Raw genomic sequence first — 20,027 nt, forward strand, 5'->3', positions numbered from 1 at the left:
ATGAACACAAATGCTCAATGCAAAAGGAAAACAAAGCAAAACGTGAGACATCGTGTCACGGTGAGTCCACCAGGGTGTGTTTAAATAAACTATTCAAGCTGTTCAAGTCATCACCATATTTTTCCTAATCACAATACATATTGCAAAAATTATAATGTGTCGTCTAGATGGAACTGATGATGAAAGATGTCTTTCACAGGTTTCAATATACAACCTTCAAGGATTCCTATGGAAGCTCTAGATTGTTTGGTGACTGTCATATGAAAAATACTTTTCTCATGAGATTTGGTGATGCAGTGGTGTGGCATATAATCCCTTTGAGTGATGGTGAGGTAATAGGATAAAAAAATTGAACTTACGCTTCATCAATGTTGGGATGAAATATTTTATTCATGAAGCCTGGAAAGGAAATAGAAAGAGACAGAAACAGAGTGAGGCAGGGCAAGTCGTCATGGAAATGGAGTAGCACAAGTGAACCAATCACACTAGTCGCTGGCGACAGCACATCATCATCCCGCCCAATCCCACACATCCGTACCTATAGATGGAGATTTGAAGGGGTATTTGTCTGGTAGGTCTACCCGCACCTTCCATACGCCACCTTCGTATGGTGCTGTAGAAACAGGACGAGGTTGAGGGACAGAGCAGTGTCAACACACACAAATCAGACACTACCCCTGGGGTCCTCCACTCACATGTGAAACTAATTAAGCTACATTAGCAGAAGGCTATTCAAGGGCTATTGAATTGAAAAGGCTTGGGGGAAAAAAGTAATGTTTGGTGTTTTGCAACATGGCCTGGATTATGTGTGCATACTTGAGTTTGTGACTTAATAGAGCTTGGGGGGCAGAGAGAGAGAGACAGAGATAGAGGAAGAGAGAGAGAGAGAGAGAGAGAGAGAGAGAGAGAGAGAGAGAGAGAGAGAGAGAGAGAGAGGAGAGAGAGAGAGAGAGAGAGAGAGAGAGAGAAACATGTACAGCATGTGGAAGAGAGAGAGAGAGAGAGAGAGAGAGACCAAGAGAGAGAGAGACCAAGAGAGAGAGACCCAAGAGAGAGCGAGAGAGATGAACATGTACAGCATGTAGCCATCGAGGCACAGGGACAGTGGAGTAGGGAGCAGCGTCTCCCAGAATAGCTCCCTTTGCAATCCAACCCTTATGTGGCCAGCTGGGTCTGGGTGAGGAGAGGAGAAAGGTAGGGGCTTAGCCATTAAAGCCCCCCTGTCCGTAACAGCCTGTTCCCACCAGCACAAACACCCAACCCGGGGGGCAGCGCTCCTTCTGACGCAGGTCACTCCGACTTAAGCCAATTTTCTATCGAGATTACATCCACCGAAAAAATAACTGGCCAAAGCCAGGGTTCTATCGAATCGGAGCACGTAGCCTACGACATGCCCCATAGGTCAAGAATGAGGTGTTGAGGTTTACGGAGCGAATGTCAAAAGGTTAGGCTGGATGTTGTTCTGGTAGCTAATAAACTGCTTTCTCACAAAGGGGGGGATTTGACATGAGCTATAGGCTACTGGAGGCTGCTCTGTGGCCCTGTACTTGTCCTGCCTCTGCACACATTCCTATGCGCTGCTCAGTCCAAACATATGAACACATGTGCTTTTCATTTGCTTGTCCAATCTGGCGTATATATACTTCTGAAGGCTTAATCTGAGCACAGCTGGATGCAATAAGCATTCTCCATATTTCATACATTGCTTAGGAAACGCTGGGCTGCGGTGGCGTACTGTACGTACCGGGATTCTTAGCGAGTTCATGTTTGGCTTTGAAACATCAGCTTGCGTTGGCCGTTAACCTTTAGACTGCATTGTTTGCTCACTACTCAAGGCGCGGGGCGTTTTACAAATGAACAATTCCTCCTGATTATCCTTGTGATGTTTGAACACTAACTGTTTGACCATCTCTCCCTAAACACACACACTCTCAGCTTTTTACTGGCCAGTAAAAAAAAAAAAAAACTAGGCCTTGGTGTTTGAGCGACAGCTGTTCTGGTCAAGGTGGATCGTTTCCAGTGTCAACCATCACCGGGATCCAACCCGTCTAACCCTTGGGGGTCAGTGTTGCCCTGTCCCCTTTGCCCCCACGACAGCTCTTTTTATCCAGCATGTCCACCTGTCACCCCCCTGCATAATTCCCCTACAGCCCAGCACTTACATCTATTCATTTAGCGGACACTTTTACCTAAGCCACTTACAAGTAAGGAACAACATTAATGCTACACTGCAATAGGAGACCTTAGCGTTAACAATAATGCGCCTTTGCCTCAAACCTCGCAGTTTAGCAGTTCTGTTGGTTTCACAAGAACATTTCGCCAAAGACCCTTAAACAAGGACACTTTAAAAGAGTCATTAGCCAAGATTGATTAGGACATTTCCATGTTCCTGCTTGCCGTCTGACTGTGTGTGTGTGTGTGTGTGTGTGTGTGTGTGTGCCAGACTGGATGCAATCAATGCCCTTTAAAATTGCCATAATGGCCCTTTTAAAACACAAAAACAAGTTTAACACTGGAAACATATACTTAGGATTTAACTTGTTACCACGTCTGTGCACTGAATGATGAATACTAGGTCCCCTTTCCAATTCAGTTATATTTATTGGCGGCTTCTGCTTCAGCAGTGCAGTTTCAGCAAACAAAGGAAAGTGACCCCATAAAACTGCCTTGTTAATATAGATGCTGTTAAACAAGACCGATATAGTCATGTACTTACTTCCTTGTGGTCCGTAGAACTTCACAACAAACTCGTTGAGCCCACTCAGGATGGTCACCTCGTGTTTACTCTCGATGCTGAGCGGAAGGGTTAAGGAAGACCGGAAACGATGGATTGTTTACATGTGCACTCGCTCCTTGTTTACATGCTAAAACAAAACAAACACAGGGCGCCCGAGCGTTGCGGCAGCGCTCTGGAGGGGGCAGTACATTAAGCTGGTGAAGAGGGTCTGCCCTCAATTGGAAGGCAATTAGCCTGCAGTAATGCAAGACAGCACAGGCTGCCTTCAAACAGAATGGTACCCAATCTACAGGTGAAAAGAAATGAGATGGGAGAAATTAGTGAGAGTGAGAGTGTGAGTGAATGAGAGTGTGAGAGTGAGAGTGAGAGTGTGAGAGTGAGAGTGAGAGTGAGAGTGAGAGTGAGTGAGTGAGAGAGATTGATGGTGAGAAACAGAAGAGGGCACGTCTGTTTATATGACTACCCACACACTATACCCACTCACACACACATTCATAACTACATCTGGTGATGGCACCAACATTGGTACAGCATAGTACAATAGCACTGAAAGAAAAGCCTAGTGAAAAATATAACTACTGACACCAATAACCAACAGAAAGATTCAAATGTTTACTGCACGTTTGCCAAATGTCCATGTAGTAGGACAACTCCGGGGTTAACATCTATGTCCATGATGGAGGACTCTCTGAGCTTGATCCCTCTCTCTGCCACTCATCTTTCTCTCTCTCCCTTCCATCTTCAAACGCTTGGACGACCAGCTGACCAGCCCAACCCTGGGCCCAGTGTGTCCAGCCAGGACCCGAGCAGCCAGACTGTGAGCCAGGGTGGCGGAGGCAGAGGCCTCGGCCCTCCTGCCCACCCCTCACATGCCTCTTTGCCAGGGCAGGGAGCCAGACCATCAGCAGATCAAATTCCAGGAGCGCTCCATCTCTGTATGTGTGTGTGTTATGTATGTGTGTGTGTTATGCGTGTGGTGTGTTATGTGTGTGTGTTTGTGTGGGTTTCATTCCCCTCTTTTTTCACTCCACACTGCTTTCACTCTTTTATATCTCTCTATCCCTCTTTTTTTAAAAGTACTACCACACACACACACACACGTAAACACACACACGTACACACACACACACACACACACACCACCCCAACAGAGAGAGAAAGCCCTGTGTGGCCGTCATTAGTCATGGCTGTCTGGGTTGTCACTTCTCACATTGCCACCAGTGCCGATCGGCAGCCAGTGAAAGTGGATCCACGCTGAGCCGAGCCGGGCCGCGCGACTGGGCCCCCGGGGGACGCCGGCACTCTGTCGCTCCCCTCTGTTACACCGCCAGCCAGGGGCACGGGGGCACCCAGCAACCACCCCAGCCTCCCCCCTCCTCCTCCTCCTGCCCATGCCCAACCTGGAGTCCCCGGGCCAGAGGCCCTGCCCGCTGCCAAGTGCCCTTGCTTACCACCCACTGCTCTCGGTAACCCAGTTCTAAGATGGAGGCCGGGCTCTGGAGGTCCTGAAGGCTGTGTGGCTGCAGGGAGGATAGCAGGCTGCTGCTGACTGCACACAGTGCATTAGCTGCTTCGCTACTCTACACAGAAGCCGCGGCGCCCACGAGATACCCCTACACGCAGACATAATCAAAACGACAAGTGGAGGGAGTAAACAAGCAGTGTGTGTGATAGAGAGGGAAAGAGGAGAAAGAGAAGACAGAGAGGAAGAGAGAGACAGAGAGGGGGGGGAGAGAGAGAAAGAGAGGAAGATAAATGGGAGAGAGAGAGGGAAAGAGAGGGAGAGAAATGGGGGGGGGGAGATGGAAAGAGAGGGAGAGAAATGGGGGGGGTGGAGACAGAGAGAGAGAGACTGAGAGCTTTGCTGTTCACTTCAGGAGGTTACACCATCTGCCTGACAACATGCAGGAGAGGGAGGAAACCTGTGCCTTCATGTACTCGTCTCAAACATCTGGCATGTGAGATTACTCCCTTCCCTTGGGAGGCGTGTAATCTGCCGTCTTTGTTGGATCTCGCTCACTTTTCCCCCGCCGACTTCCCTCTCTCTCTCTCTCTCTCTCTCTCTCTCCTCCTCTCTCTCTCTCTCTCCTCTCTCTCTCTCTCTCTCTCTCTCTCTGTTTCTCTTCTCTCCCTCCCTTCTTCGCCCCCCTGCATCTTCCTCGCTCTTTCCTCCTGGCAATTTAATGCCAGAGAATCGAGTTACAGCAGTTTAATTACAGTCATTATTCGGCACATTCCCCCTCATAAAAAAGTGAGCTCAGAGTCGGATAGTCAGCGGAGACCCAGAGCTCGGCGTGTTCACTTAAACTTGGACATGGAGACACATTTGTGTCTGTTCACACACATCTGTGTCCTGTGTGTGTGTGTGTGTGGACAATATGAATGACTGAGAAATACAAAAGTGAGACAATGAACAACTGAAAACCAAGGCAACGAGAAACAACTCATCAGATAAGGGGAAGGAAACCACTATGCAAAATGACAGATATACAGCAAGGGAAAGACAAAGCAACAATGGGAGTAAGACAGACAGGCACACAGACAGACAGGCACACAGACAGACAGGCGGATGGGGGAGTGAGAGTTGAGCCATCATGTTTGCTGATCAACAGAAGCAGCTGGCGAGTACCACCACCCCCCGAGCACACCACACATACGTCCACACGTGAGGCCTTGGAAGAGTTAACCGATACGGATATTTTAAGCTCAAGAGAAATCTGCTGCAGCAGTGCAGCCAGTCAGTGTCCTTTCTCTCTCTCTCCCTCCCTCTCCCTCCTGAGGAGATTGAGCACATCCCTCTCTCTCTCTCTCCCTCCTGAGGAGATTGAGCACATCTCTCTCTCTCTCTCTCTCTCTCCCTCCTGAGGAGATTGAGCACATCTCTCTCTCCCTCCCTCCTGAGGAGATTGAGCACATCTCTCTCTCCACATGCATCACCACAGCTGTTTTCTAGATTTTCTATAAATGACGCTACAGCTCAAGGTGCCCACAACTGCTGACAGACAGAGACAGAGACAGAGACAGAGAGACACAGAGACACACACACACACACGGGAAACCAAAGAAGCCCCCAGAGTGTCCTCTGAGGCAGACAAGTGGTGGGAACAAAACTACCTCTGGGACCTCTGCAGCCATCCTGCTGCACATGATGTTTACACATCCTCCATATGCAAAGGAGCAGCCCAATCTAAGCACATAACACCATTTATGTAAACATGTACGTGCATTTGGATTACAGTAGCATGTGCGTCTGTTTACACGATTTTGTGCTGCTTTGAGATGAGGCTGTAATAAGAAACAGCACATGTGGCTACAGAGTGGAGGTGAGCTTGGAGTGCAGAGGTGAAGAGGGGGCTTCTGGGTAATGACAGGGTAACTGATTGAGCTCCAGCGGGCGGGGGTTAGGGTAAGGGGTTGAGACCGAGGCCAGACATGGGTCAGACACGTCTCTCACTCTCAGCCTCTCATCCCTGGGGCTTCCACACAAAAACACCCAGCAGAGCCAAGCTGGGCTGGTGCCTCCTCTGCCCTATGAGATAGATGAGCACTTCTGGCCTGGATTCAAAGATGCTGTGACACACAGACACAGACACACACACACACACACACACACACACACACACGTCCATTACTCACGGCGCACACAGCGGAACGTCCAGACACAGGTGGACTGCTGTCACCGGGGTGTGACCATTACTTGTGCTGACATGACAGCTTTATCTGGTGACCCGCAGGTCCTGACTAAGTCCTACTGAGATGGCATCTGCGGGACGAGTCATGGACTTCCACGGGATAAATAAAGACATGTCACATCTCTCATACCTGCTTCTGCTTCCCCCCTTTGTCATCTGAGCTTAAATGAAAGCAGCCCTCAGAAAGCTGACAGAGAGGGGGGGGGGGGGGGGGGGGGGGGGGGGGGGGGGGGGAGAGAGAGAGAGAAATAAAAAAAATAAAAAAGAGAGAGAACCAGAGCTGGAGAAAGAGCACATAGTAAAGAAAGAACGAGTTAGAGCCAGAACGGGGAAGAAAAGGCTTTTTCGACGTGCCTCTAAAAATTCCAGCTGCTCAGTGGAAAAACTGAAGAGGGAGAACAGAGAGCGTCTCAGACGGCAAAACAAAAACAGACAGCTTCCATCTGAGACATGTAGGAAGTGGCTGTGGTGGCAGGGCACCCTGACAGAGGAGTCCCTCAACAGCCTCGGCTCAACGCACGCAGAACCTAAACGCGTTGGAACCCTGCCAGGTTCAAATCCTGAATCTGCCTTTGCAAATCTGTGTCCTTTGGATGAAAGTGCCTGCTAAACACCAGTCACTTAACTTTACTTCCCTTGACATAAATTTAAAAAACCTGAACGGATAAACTGATAGAAGTTTTTCAAACTTAGGCCTGGCGCTGATCCGTTTGCAGACTTCCGAAAGCCTCATTTCGCGGTTATCAGATGAGCCTGTCAGGATTGGGTTTCCCCTGGTCTAAATCCACCAATGGGGCCATTTGTTTTCGCTCAGAAACTCAGCTCTGCACAAAATAGCAAGAATGTTCCGGGCGAAAGCCAACAGCCTGGAGAGGAATGAATATGTGACCCTGTCCTGAGCGTGCTCAGTGGGATGGCAACTCTGCCCCGGGTCCCACCACACTGCGGAGGGGTTTCCACACAGCCTGCTGTGATGAGCTCAGCTCCACTCAACATGCCTGCACTGGTGGAGCAAAACAGGAGGCTGAGGTTTCGGGGGGAATGGGCTTGTCATTCTCTCACACACACACGCACAGTCCTTGTATCACTTCCTCATTCCTTTCCTCGTCTCCTCATCCCTCCCTCCTCTGCAGTCCTGTGTCCTCCTACTCTCCCCCACTCTCCTCTTCTCTCCTCCCGCTCTCCTCTCCTCCCGCTCTCCTCTCCTCCTCATCTCCCCTTGCTCTCCTCTCCTCCTTCCATCCCCCAACTCTCCTCTCCTCTCCTCGTCTCTATGGATTGCAGGGATTAAGACATAATCTACAAGGGACCATTAGGGTCACTATCTCTCCCTCTGTGCTCACACATAATCTAATCGGAGGTCCCTCGAGGCCTTATCAAATCACCTGCATCTCAACCAGCGAGGGCACTTCACAGGGCACAGAGTCTGACTACAGCACGCGAGGCAGAGCGCCTTCTCGACTGGAGAAGGGGGAGGGGTGGGAAGAGGGGAGAACATCGTCAGCCTAGCTCATAGTTGTGGTAGCCTGGGAACATTCGGACAGCATCTTAACATGCAGACTAACCCACGGCAATCCATCTTGTCACAGGAAGACTAGACACTAAAGAAGCAGAGAAGAGACGGAATTTTCTACATATAATACAGCAACCACTGTGTGTTCAGTTCAAGTACAGCTGTCTCTCCAATTCATGGCAATGCATCACAACAAGAGGCGAAACATACTGTTTATATTCCCATTAAATGGAACACAATCTGGTTCTGACTTCCCAGTCCAAACAACTCAACCGTTTCCTACTTTTAGCAGCACATGCATGCCAGTCCAGCCCAGCCCAGTCCAGTCCAGTGCCGACCTGACCCGATCTGACCCAACGCGTGGCTCTGTGGCTCCTGATGGGAGAGAGGCTGGCCCAGTGTGCACCAAGACCAGCAGAGTTCAAAACACTACCACACACGCGCATGCATTTGCATGGCAGAAGTGTTTTCCCAACAGCTGGAGAATAATAATGGCATGTTGTGCTTATGAAAGAGAGAGGGTGAGTGAGGGAGTGAGGGAATGAGAGAATGTGTGTACGTGTGTGGGACTGCATGTGTGTGTGTGTGTGTGTGCGCCTGCCAATGTTTCAACCTGCAAATGACGTGTGCAACTCAGAGAGGAGGCCAAAATCACTTGCAAACAAGTTGGGCAGGATGTTTACTGGCATTTCTTTAGTGCTGCACGTCTCCAAATGTCACTAATACCCTCAAAAGTCATGAGAGCCAGAGGGGCAGAGGGGAGGAGAGAGGAGACATTAAAAGAAGGCAACAGAACGGTCAGGAAATCATAAGCACATACAGAGAAAGAAGGAAAGAAGGAGAGAGAGAGCGAGAGAGAGAGCGCGAGAGCGCGAGAGAGAGAGAGAGAGAGAGAGAGAGAGAGAGAGAGAGAGAGAGAGAGAGAGAGAATGTGTGTGCGCGGTGAGTGAGAGTGCCTCAAAGGCAGCTATGAATCCAGGACGTTTGAAAGGCATGTAGGCGGAGAAGCCCTGGAGAGCTCAGAGACGGCTGTCTGACACAACAGAGTGAGTGATAGAGTAAACATGAAAGACAGAGAGGTGAAGAAAAGACAGGGGAAGAGAGAGGAGTAGAGAGAGGAGAGGCCATCTGACTGACCGCTGTTGTGGCTGCCGGTTCTTCTCAGCTGTATGGCACGCAAGGCTTGGGAGGAGGGTGGATAACATTGGCCTTCTGCATCAAATGGCAGATTGGTGGTGAACATGGACAAACAGAAACGCACACGCGGCTACACAGCCGCAAACGCACACCAGATATGATAACAGTCTCAGGAGTGAGAAAAGACACACTTGTATACACACAAACAGTGGAAATTTGATATCCGACTCAAGAATGAATGGAGTGGCACGTGCAAGGACACACACACACACTATGAAAATAGAATCAACTAGGAGGGCATTCAGAGAGCAGAGACCTCCGCCAAGTTGCCATGTTGAAGAAAGTGGAAAATATTTTCTGGATCCGGTCCTTAATCCGGAATGTCATGGACTCTTCCATCAAGTTTCAAGAAAATTGGCCTGTCTGTTTTTGTATAATCCTGTTGACAGATAGACAAACCCACCAACAGACAAAAAAACAAACTAAAAACATAACCTCCAAAACCAACCAAAGGTAAAAATGATAAACAAATCACTAGCAATCTCTCTCTCTCTCTCTCTCACACACACACAGATGGGACTTAAAACATCCGCAGTGACATAACTGGACATAATGGCTGATTAAGCCAACAAGCACACACACACAGAACCTCACATACACATCAAACAAAGACACAATCCTCTCCTATCCTCCCGTTGCTTAATCGCTGACCTTGTGTGGCGGTAGGGAAATATTTACCGTCCGCAGCACACACAGGACACCGCCATGAGCCTGGTCATCTCATTACAGTCAGATTAGCAGCCGGTGATTACCACAGGTAACGCACCCACGCTCGCCCGGTGCCGTCACGGCCACAGCACCGGCGGGCACCAGCAGACAGGTGGGCACGGGTCAGTGCCACTGAGGGACAGGAAGAGAAAGGCAGCGATTCCCATGGCAACCATCTAACAGATGGTCCAGTGATGTTGGGTAGTACCTCTGACAAAGGTCATGTCTGCACATTTGTGCTTTTCAAAAACAACAAATAGATTACAGTAGTGTGGATAAAAAGAACAATACTGACATAGAACTGCCATTAATAAAAAAAAATAATACACTACAACCTGTGAAGGCCAGTTAGGGGTGTGTAAGCCCTATGGCAGGCTGATCTACAGTGTGTAAGGGACTGGACCTGGGGTGATGCTGCTGAGAGGGTGGGGCTAAGGGCCTATGGGCAGAAGGACGCCTGCTCGCCTGCTCACGGATGCTCTGTCGCCACACTCCAGTGTGCAAACCAAGCCTCTGCAGCCTCAGCAGCAGGAAGTGACGCGAGAGGTCAGAGGAAACAGAAGCCCAATGCAGCTGCAGAACCGGTGGAGGAGAGATGCAGAGAGAGAGATGCAGAGAGAGAGAGAGAGAGAGAGAGAGAGAGAGAGAGAGAGAGAGAGAGAGAGAGAGAGAGAGAGAGAGATAGATAGAGAGAGAGAGAGATGAAAACAAGAGTCAAGCGAAAAAGAGAAGCGAGAAAGAGAGGCAGATGTAGAGGAAAAGACAGAGAGAAGTATCACAGAGCAGGCCGGGTGCACTGGCAATGGAACTGTATCAGTCTTAGCTTACTCCTTACAGTGTTCTCAATACACCACACTAATTCCACTGTACCCACAATACACTGCACCCAGAGCACACACACCAATCATGACTGACTGGGCCCCACACACTCCAGGCTAGTCCAGACTAGTCCAGACTAGCCCCTCAGTTGGCCAGCCTCTGACCAGACTCACTGTTGACATGATGTGTGTGTGGACTGGACCAAAGGCCTGCTGCTCTGTATATTTGGGTGGACAAGGTTCAGCATTCCACAATCTGAGGTCACCGCGACTTCAACACACTAAAGGCTGGCGAGCAAAGACAACTGGGATCTCAGTAACATGGCAACAGCTGGAACGCGGCAATTATGACGGACACACACCACACACACACACACACACACACACACACACACACACACAATCATTCAGCATGATTCAATCGGATCCTTCTGGAACAAACACACACACTGAGCAGGCCTTGCCAGCATCAGGTCTGCCATGAGCCGCTCCTTCAAATGGCCTCTCATTCAGATGCTTATTTAATCAGCGGCCAGGGAACAGCAATGAAGTGCAGGGCATCAACTGCACATTTGTCAACAAACACATAGACATGCTTACATACTTACAAACACACACCCACACAGACACACACATGCACACAAACACACAGGGTCCAAAGGAGCCCCCAAAAGAACACTCTAAAAAAAAGCACCTAAAATAAATATTGAGCAAGCGATGATGGGGGCCTTTGACTCCATGTCTATGGCATGGCCAGCCGTTGACAAATGGAAACTCCATTTAGAGCTGTGGGGATTTCTCTCTCCCTCCACATCACAGCGAAAAAAAAAAAAGAAAAAAAAAAAAAAAAAAGCCTCTCCGTTCTCTGAGTTTTCCTCCCACACTGCAAGCTTGCAAACACCCCCCCCTCCCCTCCCACTCTGCAAGCTTGCAAACACGCCCCCCACGCTCCCCCTCCCCCCCTTTATCATTATGTGCTCACGTGTGAAGGCACAGCCTCATTGACCGCTGCCCCTTGTTCCTATTAACCCTCAGGGCAGGAGTGACTGACTGAGTGGAAGTATGAGTGAGTGAGTGAGTGAGTGAGTGAGTGAGTGAGTGTGTGTGTGTGTGTGTGTGTGTGTGTGTATCTGCACATGCGTATATGGGTCTGTGTCTGGGAGTGGGGGCTGTGGGAGGGACTAGGCTCCACTCGTCGTCTCTTTGTCCTTAAGGGTATTAAGCCACTGTTTACCTGGGGGGATTACCAGAGCGGGCACCAGGGCTCTCCCACCACTCCCCCCTCCCCACCAGTCCACTCCACAGGACTCCTCGCCTGTCCACTCCACTGGACTCCTTGCCTGTCCACTCCCAGGCCTCCACAGCCACATAGGATGGGATCAATGGCACAGGCTAAACTAAGTACTTTACTCAGACTGCCATTACTCCACACAGACGCCACTTTCTCCATCGTTTTGGCACCACAAAGTCCGTCAAATTGACCCCGGGTTACCCTCACAGCTACTGAGATAAAGGGTCCAACATCATGAGAATCACCAATCAGACACTGTCCATGGATTGACCACTGAGAGATAAGATGTCTTAACTAGAATCTGGCCCACCTCTGGATCTAGAAGGCCAATGCAGTTGGTGCTGGTCACAGCTAGGACTGCTGTAGCTTGTATACAAACTGTAGTTGGATCAGCTACTAACGACTCTAGGCGTAAACGCTACAACAGGAAGTACCTATAGTTTTTGTAAGGTCTGCATATGGTTTCATGCAAATACGTGGCACCACAGAACACAAACACATGCAACACACACACACACACACACACACTTGAGGTTACATGAGATTGACATCAAAGCAATACTCTGCCCTTTAACAACTATGTTGAAGCTCTTGAAACAATGTAGCCTGAATGATACACTATCTGCCTCAGAAGATCACACACAGACCAAACACATGTCAGACTCAGATGCATTCACCACTGATAACACACTTTGTATAAATGATGAACTCAAAAGGTCACATCAACATACAGGCTCCAACAGCAAACAGCACCCTCTGCCCACAGTATATAAACTAACGAGACACATTCATCAGTTTTGAGGGGGAGCATATCAAATGCGAATCCCCCCCTGCTGAACACCGAGATACAGAACGGAAGCTGGGAACTGCCAGCACACTGTGCCATTTAGTCTGGAACGCAGTCTAATTAAAAACGCTTCTCAGATACGAGACATGTCTCTCCACCAGATATTCCCCGAGTACAAAGCCAATTTGAGGGCCAACGTGACCAGACTTCCCTGGTCTGTGGTGGCGATGATGATGGTGGTGGTGAGTGGATGGGGGGGGGGGGGGTCTGGCTTCATTATGGCTCAGATTAATTTGATGCTCACTCGTCGCACTCGGGAAGGATGAAAGCGGTGGCACTGGTTGGGGATTTTAATTGGCGGAGGCTCCGCCACAGACCAGATGAGAGCCAAGCACTGCGCAGAGCAGAGACTACAGGGCATTGACAGTGAGGCCCTGAACCCCAACTAAAACCCTGAACAAATGTAAGAGAAACCTTAGCCCCGTCAGGAGAGAGCGTGCACACACACACACACACACACACACACACACACACACACACACACACACACACACCAAAGGAACGGAGCAAGTCAAAGAAAGAAGGCCAACATTCTCAATCTAATTCAGCCAATCAAATGACAAGCTATTCTTTGCCTCCATTTCAGCATGATGGCAGAAAATAAACACAATTGCTCAGGAATGCCAGACACCAATTTACCAGCTGAATGGCCGGCCAATCTGTACCCAGAGGAGTAGTAGTCAGAACAGTTTGGTGGGGTAAGAGGAATAGAAGCCACCCCCTCCTGCCTTGTACTGTGCTGCTGTATAACATACTTGTGTGGGTAGGCTCACTCTCTGCGCTTGGCCCTCCACATCACAACGCTCACAGTATTTCTGAAGGAATGTTGTTAAAAACACGCCGCGAGAGAGAGAGAGAGGGTGGGGGGTGGGGGGGGTAGACTGGGAGTCATTGTTGAGAGGGTGAAAAAAGACCAAGAGCCCTTTTAGCCAAGCCGTTCTGAGAGTGCTCTCTGAATACTGATGGGGAATAAACAGAGAGAAAGAATGAATGAGTGAGAGAGAAAAACATAGTGATGTAAAGAGAGAAAGAGAGCATTCCACTGATCAAGAGTGGAGGAGATTGAGAGAGACACAGAAAGAATGAGAGTGAGGGAGAGGGAGTGGGAGAGAGGTTGAGAGAGAGAGAAAGAGAGAGAGAGAGAGAGACTCCTCTACACTTTACATATCAATGGCTGCCTGACCTGCTGGTATCTCCTGCAGCTAAGCTTCAAATGGAAATGCCTTCTGTGTTTACCAATGTGTGCTTGCCTGGGCACTGCCAGGTAGGGCGATCCAGCCGCTGTGTGCGTTTATATATATATATATATATATATATATATATATATATATATATATATATATATATATAGAGAGAGAGAGAGAAAGAGAGAGAGGTACTCAGAGGTACGGTCACTCAGTGCTTTAGAAAAAAGCACAACATGCTCTGGGCATGTGCTGCGAGCACTTCTCAAGCTAACACGGCCTGTGTTCCACGCTACACGACTGGAGGAAAACAGCATGTCGACAACCTTCAGATCTAGCACTTCTGTGAGGAAAGTCAGCCATCGTCCACCCTCACGAGTAACAGCCCCTGCCTGAAGAGTACACACTGTGTAAACACAAGATTACAGCCCAGATACGTTACCAATGACTGTTTCAGTGCGATGCACATTACCAAAGAGTAGAACAGCCTAAATATACCCAAGAAAAGACACGGAGCTCATTAACATAATAAACGGGTCGATCTGTGAAGGCGCTTTTTTGATGAAGTCCTATTCTAGACAGAGACGGAGTTGAAAAATAATGTTTAGATTGAAATTTCCCTCTTGCTTTTTATGAGTCATATACACTTTTTTAAAATCAACCACAAAAGTGTGCTTAAGACGTTAACATTCTTTCCCATTCATACAGTGGATTGTTTTCAAAGTGTCTTAAATGGAAAATAATTAGATCCACCGCTCCAAAAGGAATGTGATGACCTCCTAATTCTTCTGAAAGTGAGGATGCACTAAAACCTGGATCCTGATTACATCATCTTTCACCACACACCACAGCCTGAAGCTGACCGGGCATTTCTCAACTGAACTCCATTGGAAATGCATTTAACAGCTGACGGGCTGTTACGGGTTAAGAATTCTCAATTTGGAGGAGAGACAGACTCATTCAGTGCCATCAATCCAGTCCCACCAACCCCCAACCCCCTCCCTGTGCACGCACTGAACCGTTGGGAGTCGGAGTTCACTTTTCAGACGCTCCAATGTGCGATGAAAACATGTGGAATGTCAGACAACCGTTATAACCCCCTTGGCTGGCAGGGGGGGGGGGGTAGAGAGTGAGTGAGAGAGAGAGAGAGAGAGAGAGAGAGAGACAGACAGACCGACCAGCAGCCCCAACATCATCTTGAAAACAAAAAGAGAAGAACTTGGGAGTCCATCTGTTTTCCAGCGTGTGCTCGGCCATGCGTGGCGGAGATAGAGGCCTGTTATTGTGGGATTACCCCGGGCCTCCCGTCTCCCACTGTCAGGGGGCAGTGCATCCAAGCGCCCGCTGGACACTGCGACTGTCATTCAACCCTCAACCACCCCCACCATCACAAGCACACTGTAACCCTGTTGCACTTGCCATCATTGCTGGTGCCGAAATGAGGCTTTCAAGACTGGATACAATTTAACAAGAGCCAATTAATATTCTCTCCACATATTTCCTTCACATGGTGTGGGTGGTGGAGGTGGAGTGACCGCTACAATAAGTACTTAACACTTAGAAACCAAAGCTAGATCCTCATTTGCCTGTATTTCTATCTTAATGATCTTAAGGACCCCTGACAATGGGCCTGCTGGACTGCTGAAACAGACCAGACTTGGAAGGACAACTGGAAGGACACCCAAGTGCCTAAATTAGGAGGTCCTGAGGAGTCAAGGACCTTCCATTAATTATCACTACAACCATGGGCACACAGCAAACCATGCTTGCCTTAGGCCTTTTGTTAGGAATGGCTGTGTCCTACATAACCTGGCCCACCATCTAATCAGAAATGCATTATGCGCCTCTCCTCTATTGGCGGTGCAGTCGTACCACTGCAGTTTCCATATGAGTAATATGTCCTCAGGCTGAGCCAACATGATGCTATCCACCACCGGGGCAAAATTGGACCTTACAGGGGTAGGGGTAGGGGGTGCTGGCTGGTGGAGAGTCTTTGGAGAAGCCGGCCATTCTCCCGTGCCTCCCTGGAAGGGCGCGGTGATTTAGCACGAGTCACGCACGGTGACTCTGCCAGCTAATCACTCATAGACTGTTGAGGCAGGAAACGAATAAGGCCGGAGACAGCAGCAGGCTCGAGCTGGCAGCCGCCACTGATTACATGCAGCAGATCCTGTTTCTGGAGATCACTTCATATTAGGGAGCCGTCTTGGGTGGCTGGCGAACTCAGAAAATAGAGCATGATGGATGCTGGTTTTGGGCTTTTTTTTTTAATGTTTTGTTGAGGAGGGAATGAAATGGGCTTGGAGCTGGCACTTGTGCTGGCGCAGGTCTTCAGGAGGTCAAGGTCCGGACAGAGCCTGCCTGAGGGAGGGGAAACTGAATGCGGAGGTGAGGTCTGTTGTTTTGCTTGGTAATCCCTGACCATTTCCCCCTGCTTAAAGCGCTAAACCTACCTAAATATCTCAGTCATAAAGGGCCAGAGTGTGTTCTATACCCAGCCTTAGAGTCTGCTAGTGAGGAACACAATAGGGAACGGCCATTTGGAAATAAAAAAAACTAAGCTCCACAAACAGAAAGCAAACAGTAAAATGGTAAAAACTGTATGGAACACTTGAGCGCATTCTCAATTGTGTGACACTGACCCAGGCCTCTACGTACAATAGCCAATTTTGGGCCTTCAACTCCCATGGAACTCCATTGACAGACAGAAACAAACAAACAAACAAACAAACAGTCACGTAAATACTGTAGAATAGATGCATAAACAAACAATTGATACAAAATGAAAATCATACAGATGAAGAGGAGTTTTTGTGGGCCTTTCCAGATCATGTGTGCTGCTACTACAAAATACTGGGAATGACTGGAAGCTGTGATATTCCCTCAGGCCAGGCTTACATGAACACATGACGCAAAAACCCTGACTCTGTCCAAAACAATGCCACAAGGAGCACTGCTGACAGTAAATGCCAGATGTCTTTTTTTATCAGTTGCCATTCTCTTGCTCACATGTGTCACACTGACTGAAGCTTCAATGAATAGAGCCATTTCATATGAAAGACCGAAAACCACCAGCTCTCATGAAGCTTGAAACATATGGCTCTGTTCCTGATCTTGGCTGAATTTATGAGGCACAGCAAAATCTAGCTTTGCCTACTCTATTAAGCATAGGATATTCCCCAACCCTTGTAATTCAAATGCAATATTCATCCAAGAAAGTAGGCCTTTAAAGTGATGACTTGGTGGAGCACACTGGCTAACCTCAATTTCTCAAGCCTCTCTTGATCAAAGCTTGATAAGGGCTGATAATGCCAGTGTCATTAGAGAGACAGACAGCAAATAGAAGCATTAGAGCAAGAAAGACAATGACATGTCACGCAATCCCTGAGCCTCAGAGCCACAGATCTCAGTGCTTCCTGCACAGGCACGTTAACTAGGCACCGTTGTGCGGAGGTCAGGGGTTGCCATGTGCCCTTTTTCTCATGGGGCTTCGGTAGAGCGTTAGCCTCTAGTGCACAGCTGAAAAACCAAGGTCAGACTGACATTCATATCTGCTGAAACTCCCAGCAGAGCCCAGCTCCAGATCTCCAGCTCTCTAGAGAGTCACAGCCAATTACAAGTACTGCTCCTCAGCGTCACCTCATCAGCTCTCAGCCCCTCTGATACCGTCATGGCTTCCCGCTCCTGGTTACAGGCTGTGAAAAATGGGATATCTGGAGCACTGGGAAAGCAGTGTGCTTCTCCAAGACGATCACACTGAAACACATATAGGCTACACATGGTAAACTCCTCAAGTTGCAGCAACTGTCAGGTGAAACAGCGCACATGCTATACTGGACAGTGCTGTGCTTCAAGAGGAGAGGTTCTCTGTTGCAAACCTGCTGCTGGCCTTCATGCCACTGATTGCTTGGGCTGAAGGCGTAGGATTTCTGGTCTATGTGCCTTAGTGTCTGTGCAGTGGGGGAGGGACTGTAGGATTCCAGCTGCCTGACCTACCCTTCCCCTGCAGCTCATGGTGATGACAGAGATTTACTAAAGGGCTCAGCACCAATCCAAAGCCTGCTTGCCTAGCTTTAGCCATGCAGTGCCACGTCTAGAGAAAGAGAACCCCAAACCGCTGCTGCGGGAAGAGGCCCGTGGATTTCCTCGTTTTGTTTTTTAATTGACGCATGTCATGGCTTTCATTCCAATAACAGTAGGCCTATAGTTAATTGTTAGACAGAGAATCTTTCCTAATTGTAACTGGATGAGGAATTCACTCCTGTATAAGTCCTGTATAAGAATACTTAGATTTCGTGATAATTTCACAAGTTCTTCAGGATGATGTTACACAACTATTTGTTGCGCAGGCATGACATGGTTTCACAAAGTCGACTCTTCTCCGGTGTAATCGACCGACGTTCTATCTTTGCTCTCGAACCCTGTGTTAAACGGGCTCTGGTTGAACCAAAAACGGCCTATTATCATTGAACCACCCTCTCGCAGTTTCCGGGTAGTAACAAGCCGTCCAATCATTAAGCCTGTTCTCACTGCCAGAGTACAAAAACAAAACAACTTTGGAGAACTCGCGAACCATGCGGGGACTCCAGTGCCAGTCCTAAAGTGCGTGAACGCTTATTAGATAGTATGTTGCAAGACCAATTAAAAACGGACGGAAAACTTCAAACTTTGGATCAGTATGATCAGTTATGTTTCAGCGTTAAAAATAGATGTAGTTGAACCTGCGGGAAAAAAGCAGCATTGGTAGCTTACACCAGGGACAACATTAGGCTACAAATCGCGTTATCAAATAAGTGCCTTAAACCCTGCTGGTACAATAAAGTTAAAGGCATATAATCTTTAAAGTTAAAGGCAATAAAGGCACATCATCGCCTGATGTCTAGCGTGCCTATAAGTTGAAGAAAATGGCTAAACATCCCCACCCATGAACTTACGCAAAGCACAACTTTGGTAAAGCTAACACTTCCCTGTAAGTTTCCAGACATCCCATATCAAAGTAAACAGCCATTTAAATGACCACAGACTAGTTCACATTTCATTTAAAGTTAGTGCATTTATAATCTGTAAGAGGAAGTGATTGCTTCATGTAATCACACGAACGACAACAAAACACCCGAGATGGCTATTTATGGGCAGCATAACAGAAAATATGAATGGAGGACAGTCAAAAAACCGACATGGGTCTTGACTTCATTATTGAAAAAGCAAGCCAGATGTGAAGGTAAACGTCAAATAAAAAGAACACGCTTCGTGAATGTTAAACGAGCAAAACATGACACTGCCCAAAGTCGGAGTTAGCCATGTTTAGGTAAAATTAAAGTTGGACAGGAATAGCCATCAGTACTACTACCTAGCCAACTAACGTCAACTTAAATTAGCTCGTATATACTCAGATACATATTTCGAAATCAAGTTTTGCATCGCTCACTGTCAAGGCTGCTTCAGTAAGACGATGTTACTGCTAACGCTCCCCGTTTTGGCTTAGGTAGGTGGGAACTATTGTTGATTAAAGGCTAGGTGCTAGCTGATGTTAGACTGTATTATACGGTAGCATACACAATTAAATGAAATGACCTTATTTGTACAGTTCTGATAGACTTCCTAAACTAGCTTGTGCGACAGCTCGAAAGAGCCATAACTAGGCAACTGTCTGAAGACAAACACTGCTTGTCTAGCCCTCTATGGTGTACACAAAGAGCGCACATACCTTACCAGTGATCAGTTTTGACATTCAAAACATAAAATGACAAGGACAGCTCAGCTAAAATAACTTGCTTGTTAACCAAATACTAAATCATCGAATGAACCCAGATATACCTGCTACACCCAGTGCATCGACACAGCAGTTAGCTATATAGCTAGCTAATAGCTGCATCATTAAAACAGAAGCTATTGCAGATTTGATGTCAAAACAGAGCATCAACCCATGACATTGTTATTTACCCACTCTATACACAACATAATTTGCCCGTTTATGCCCATATCTTAATTCATGGCAAATCAGCAGTGAATTTCAACTGTCAATATTATTTCGTCTAGC

General features: G+C 48.0%; 1 protein-coding gene across 1 annotated transcript in view; it reads right to left on the reverse strand.

Moving 5' to 3' along the window:
- Positions 1–20,027, reverse strand: part of ube2h (ubiquitin-conjugating enzyme E2H (UBC8 homolog, yeast)) — a 29,861-nt gene that overhangs the window by 9,465 nt on the left and 369 nt on the right. Inside the window, exons 2-4 of the mRNA XM_042077869.1 lie at positions 2,717–2,793; positions 539–613; positions 360–399 (exon numbers count right to left, since the gene is read on the reverse strand). Coding sequence (XP_041933803.1) covers positions 360–399; positions 539–613; positions 2,717–2,793 — 192 coding nt within the window. The remainder of the gene's footprint in view (positions 1–359; positions 400–538; positions 614–2,716; positions 2,794–20,027) is intronic.

This window comes from Alosa sapidissima, chromosome 22 (genome assembly GCF_018492685.1).
Source record: "Alosa sapidissima isolate fAloSap1 chromosome 22, fAloSap1.pri, whole genome shotgun sequence".
Classification (NCBI taxonomy): domain Eukaryota; kingdom Metazoa; phylum Chordata; class Actinopteri; order Clupeiformes; family Clupeidae; genus Alosa; species Alosa sapidissima.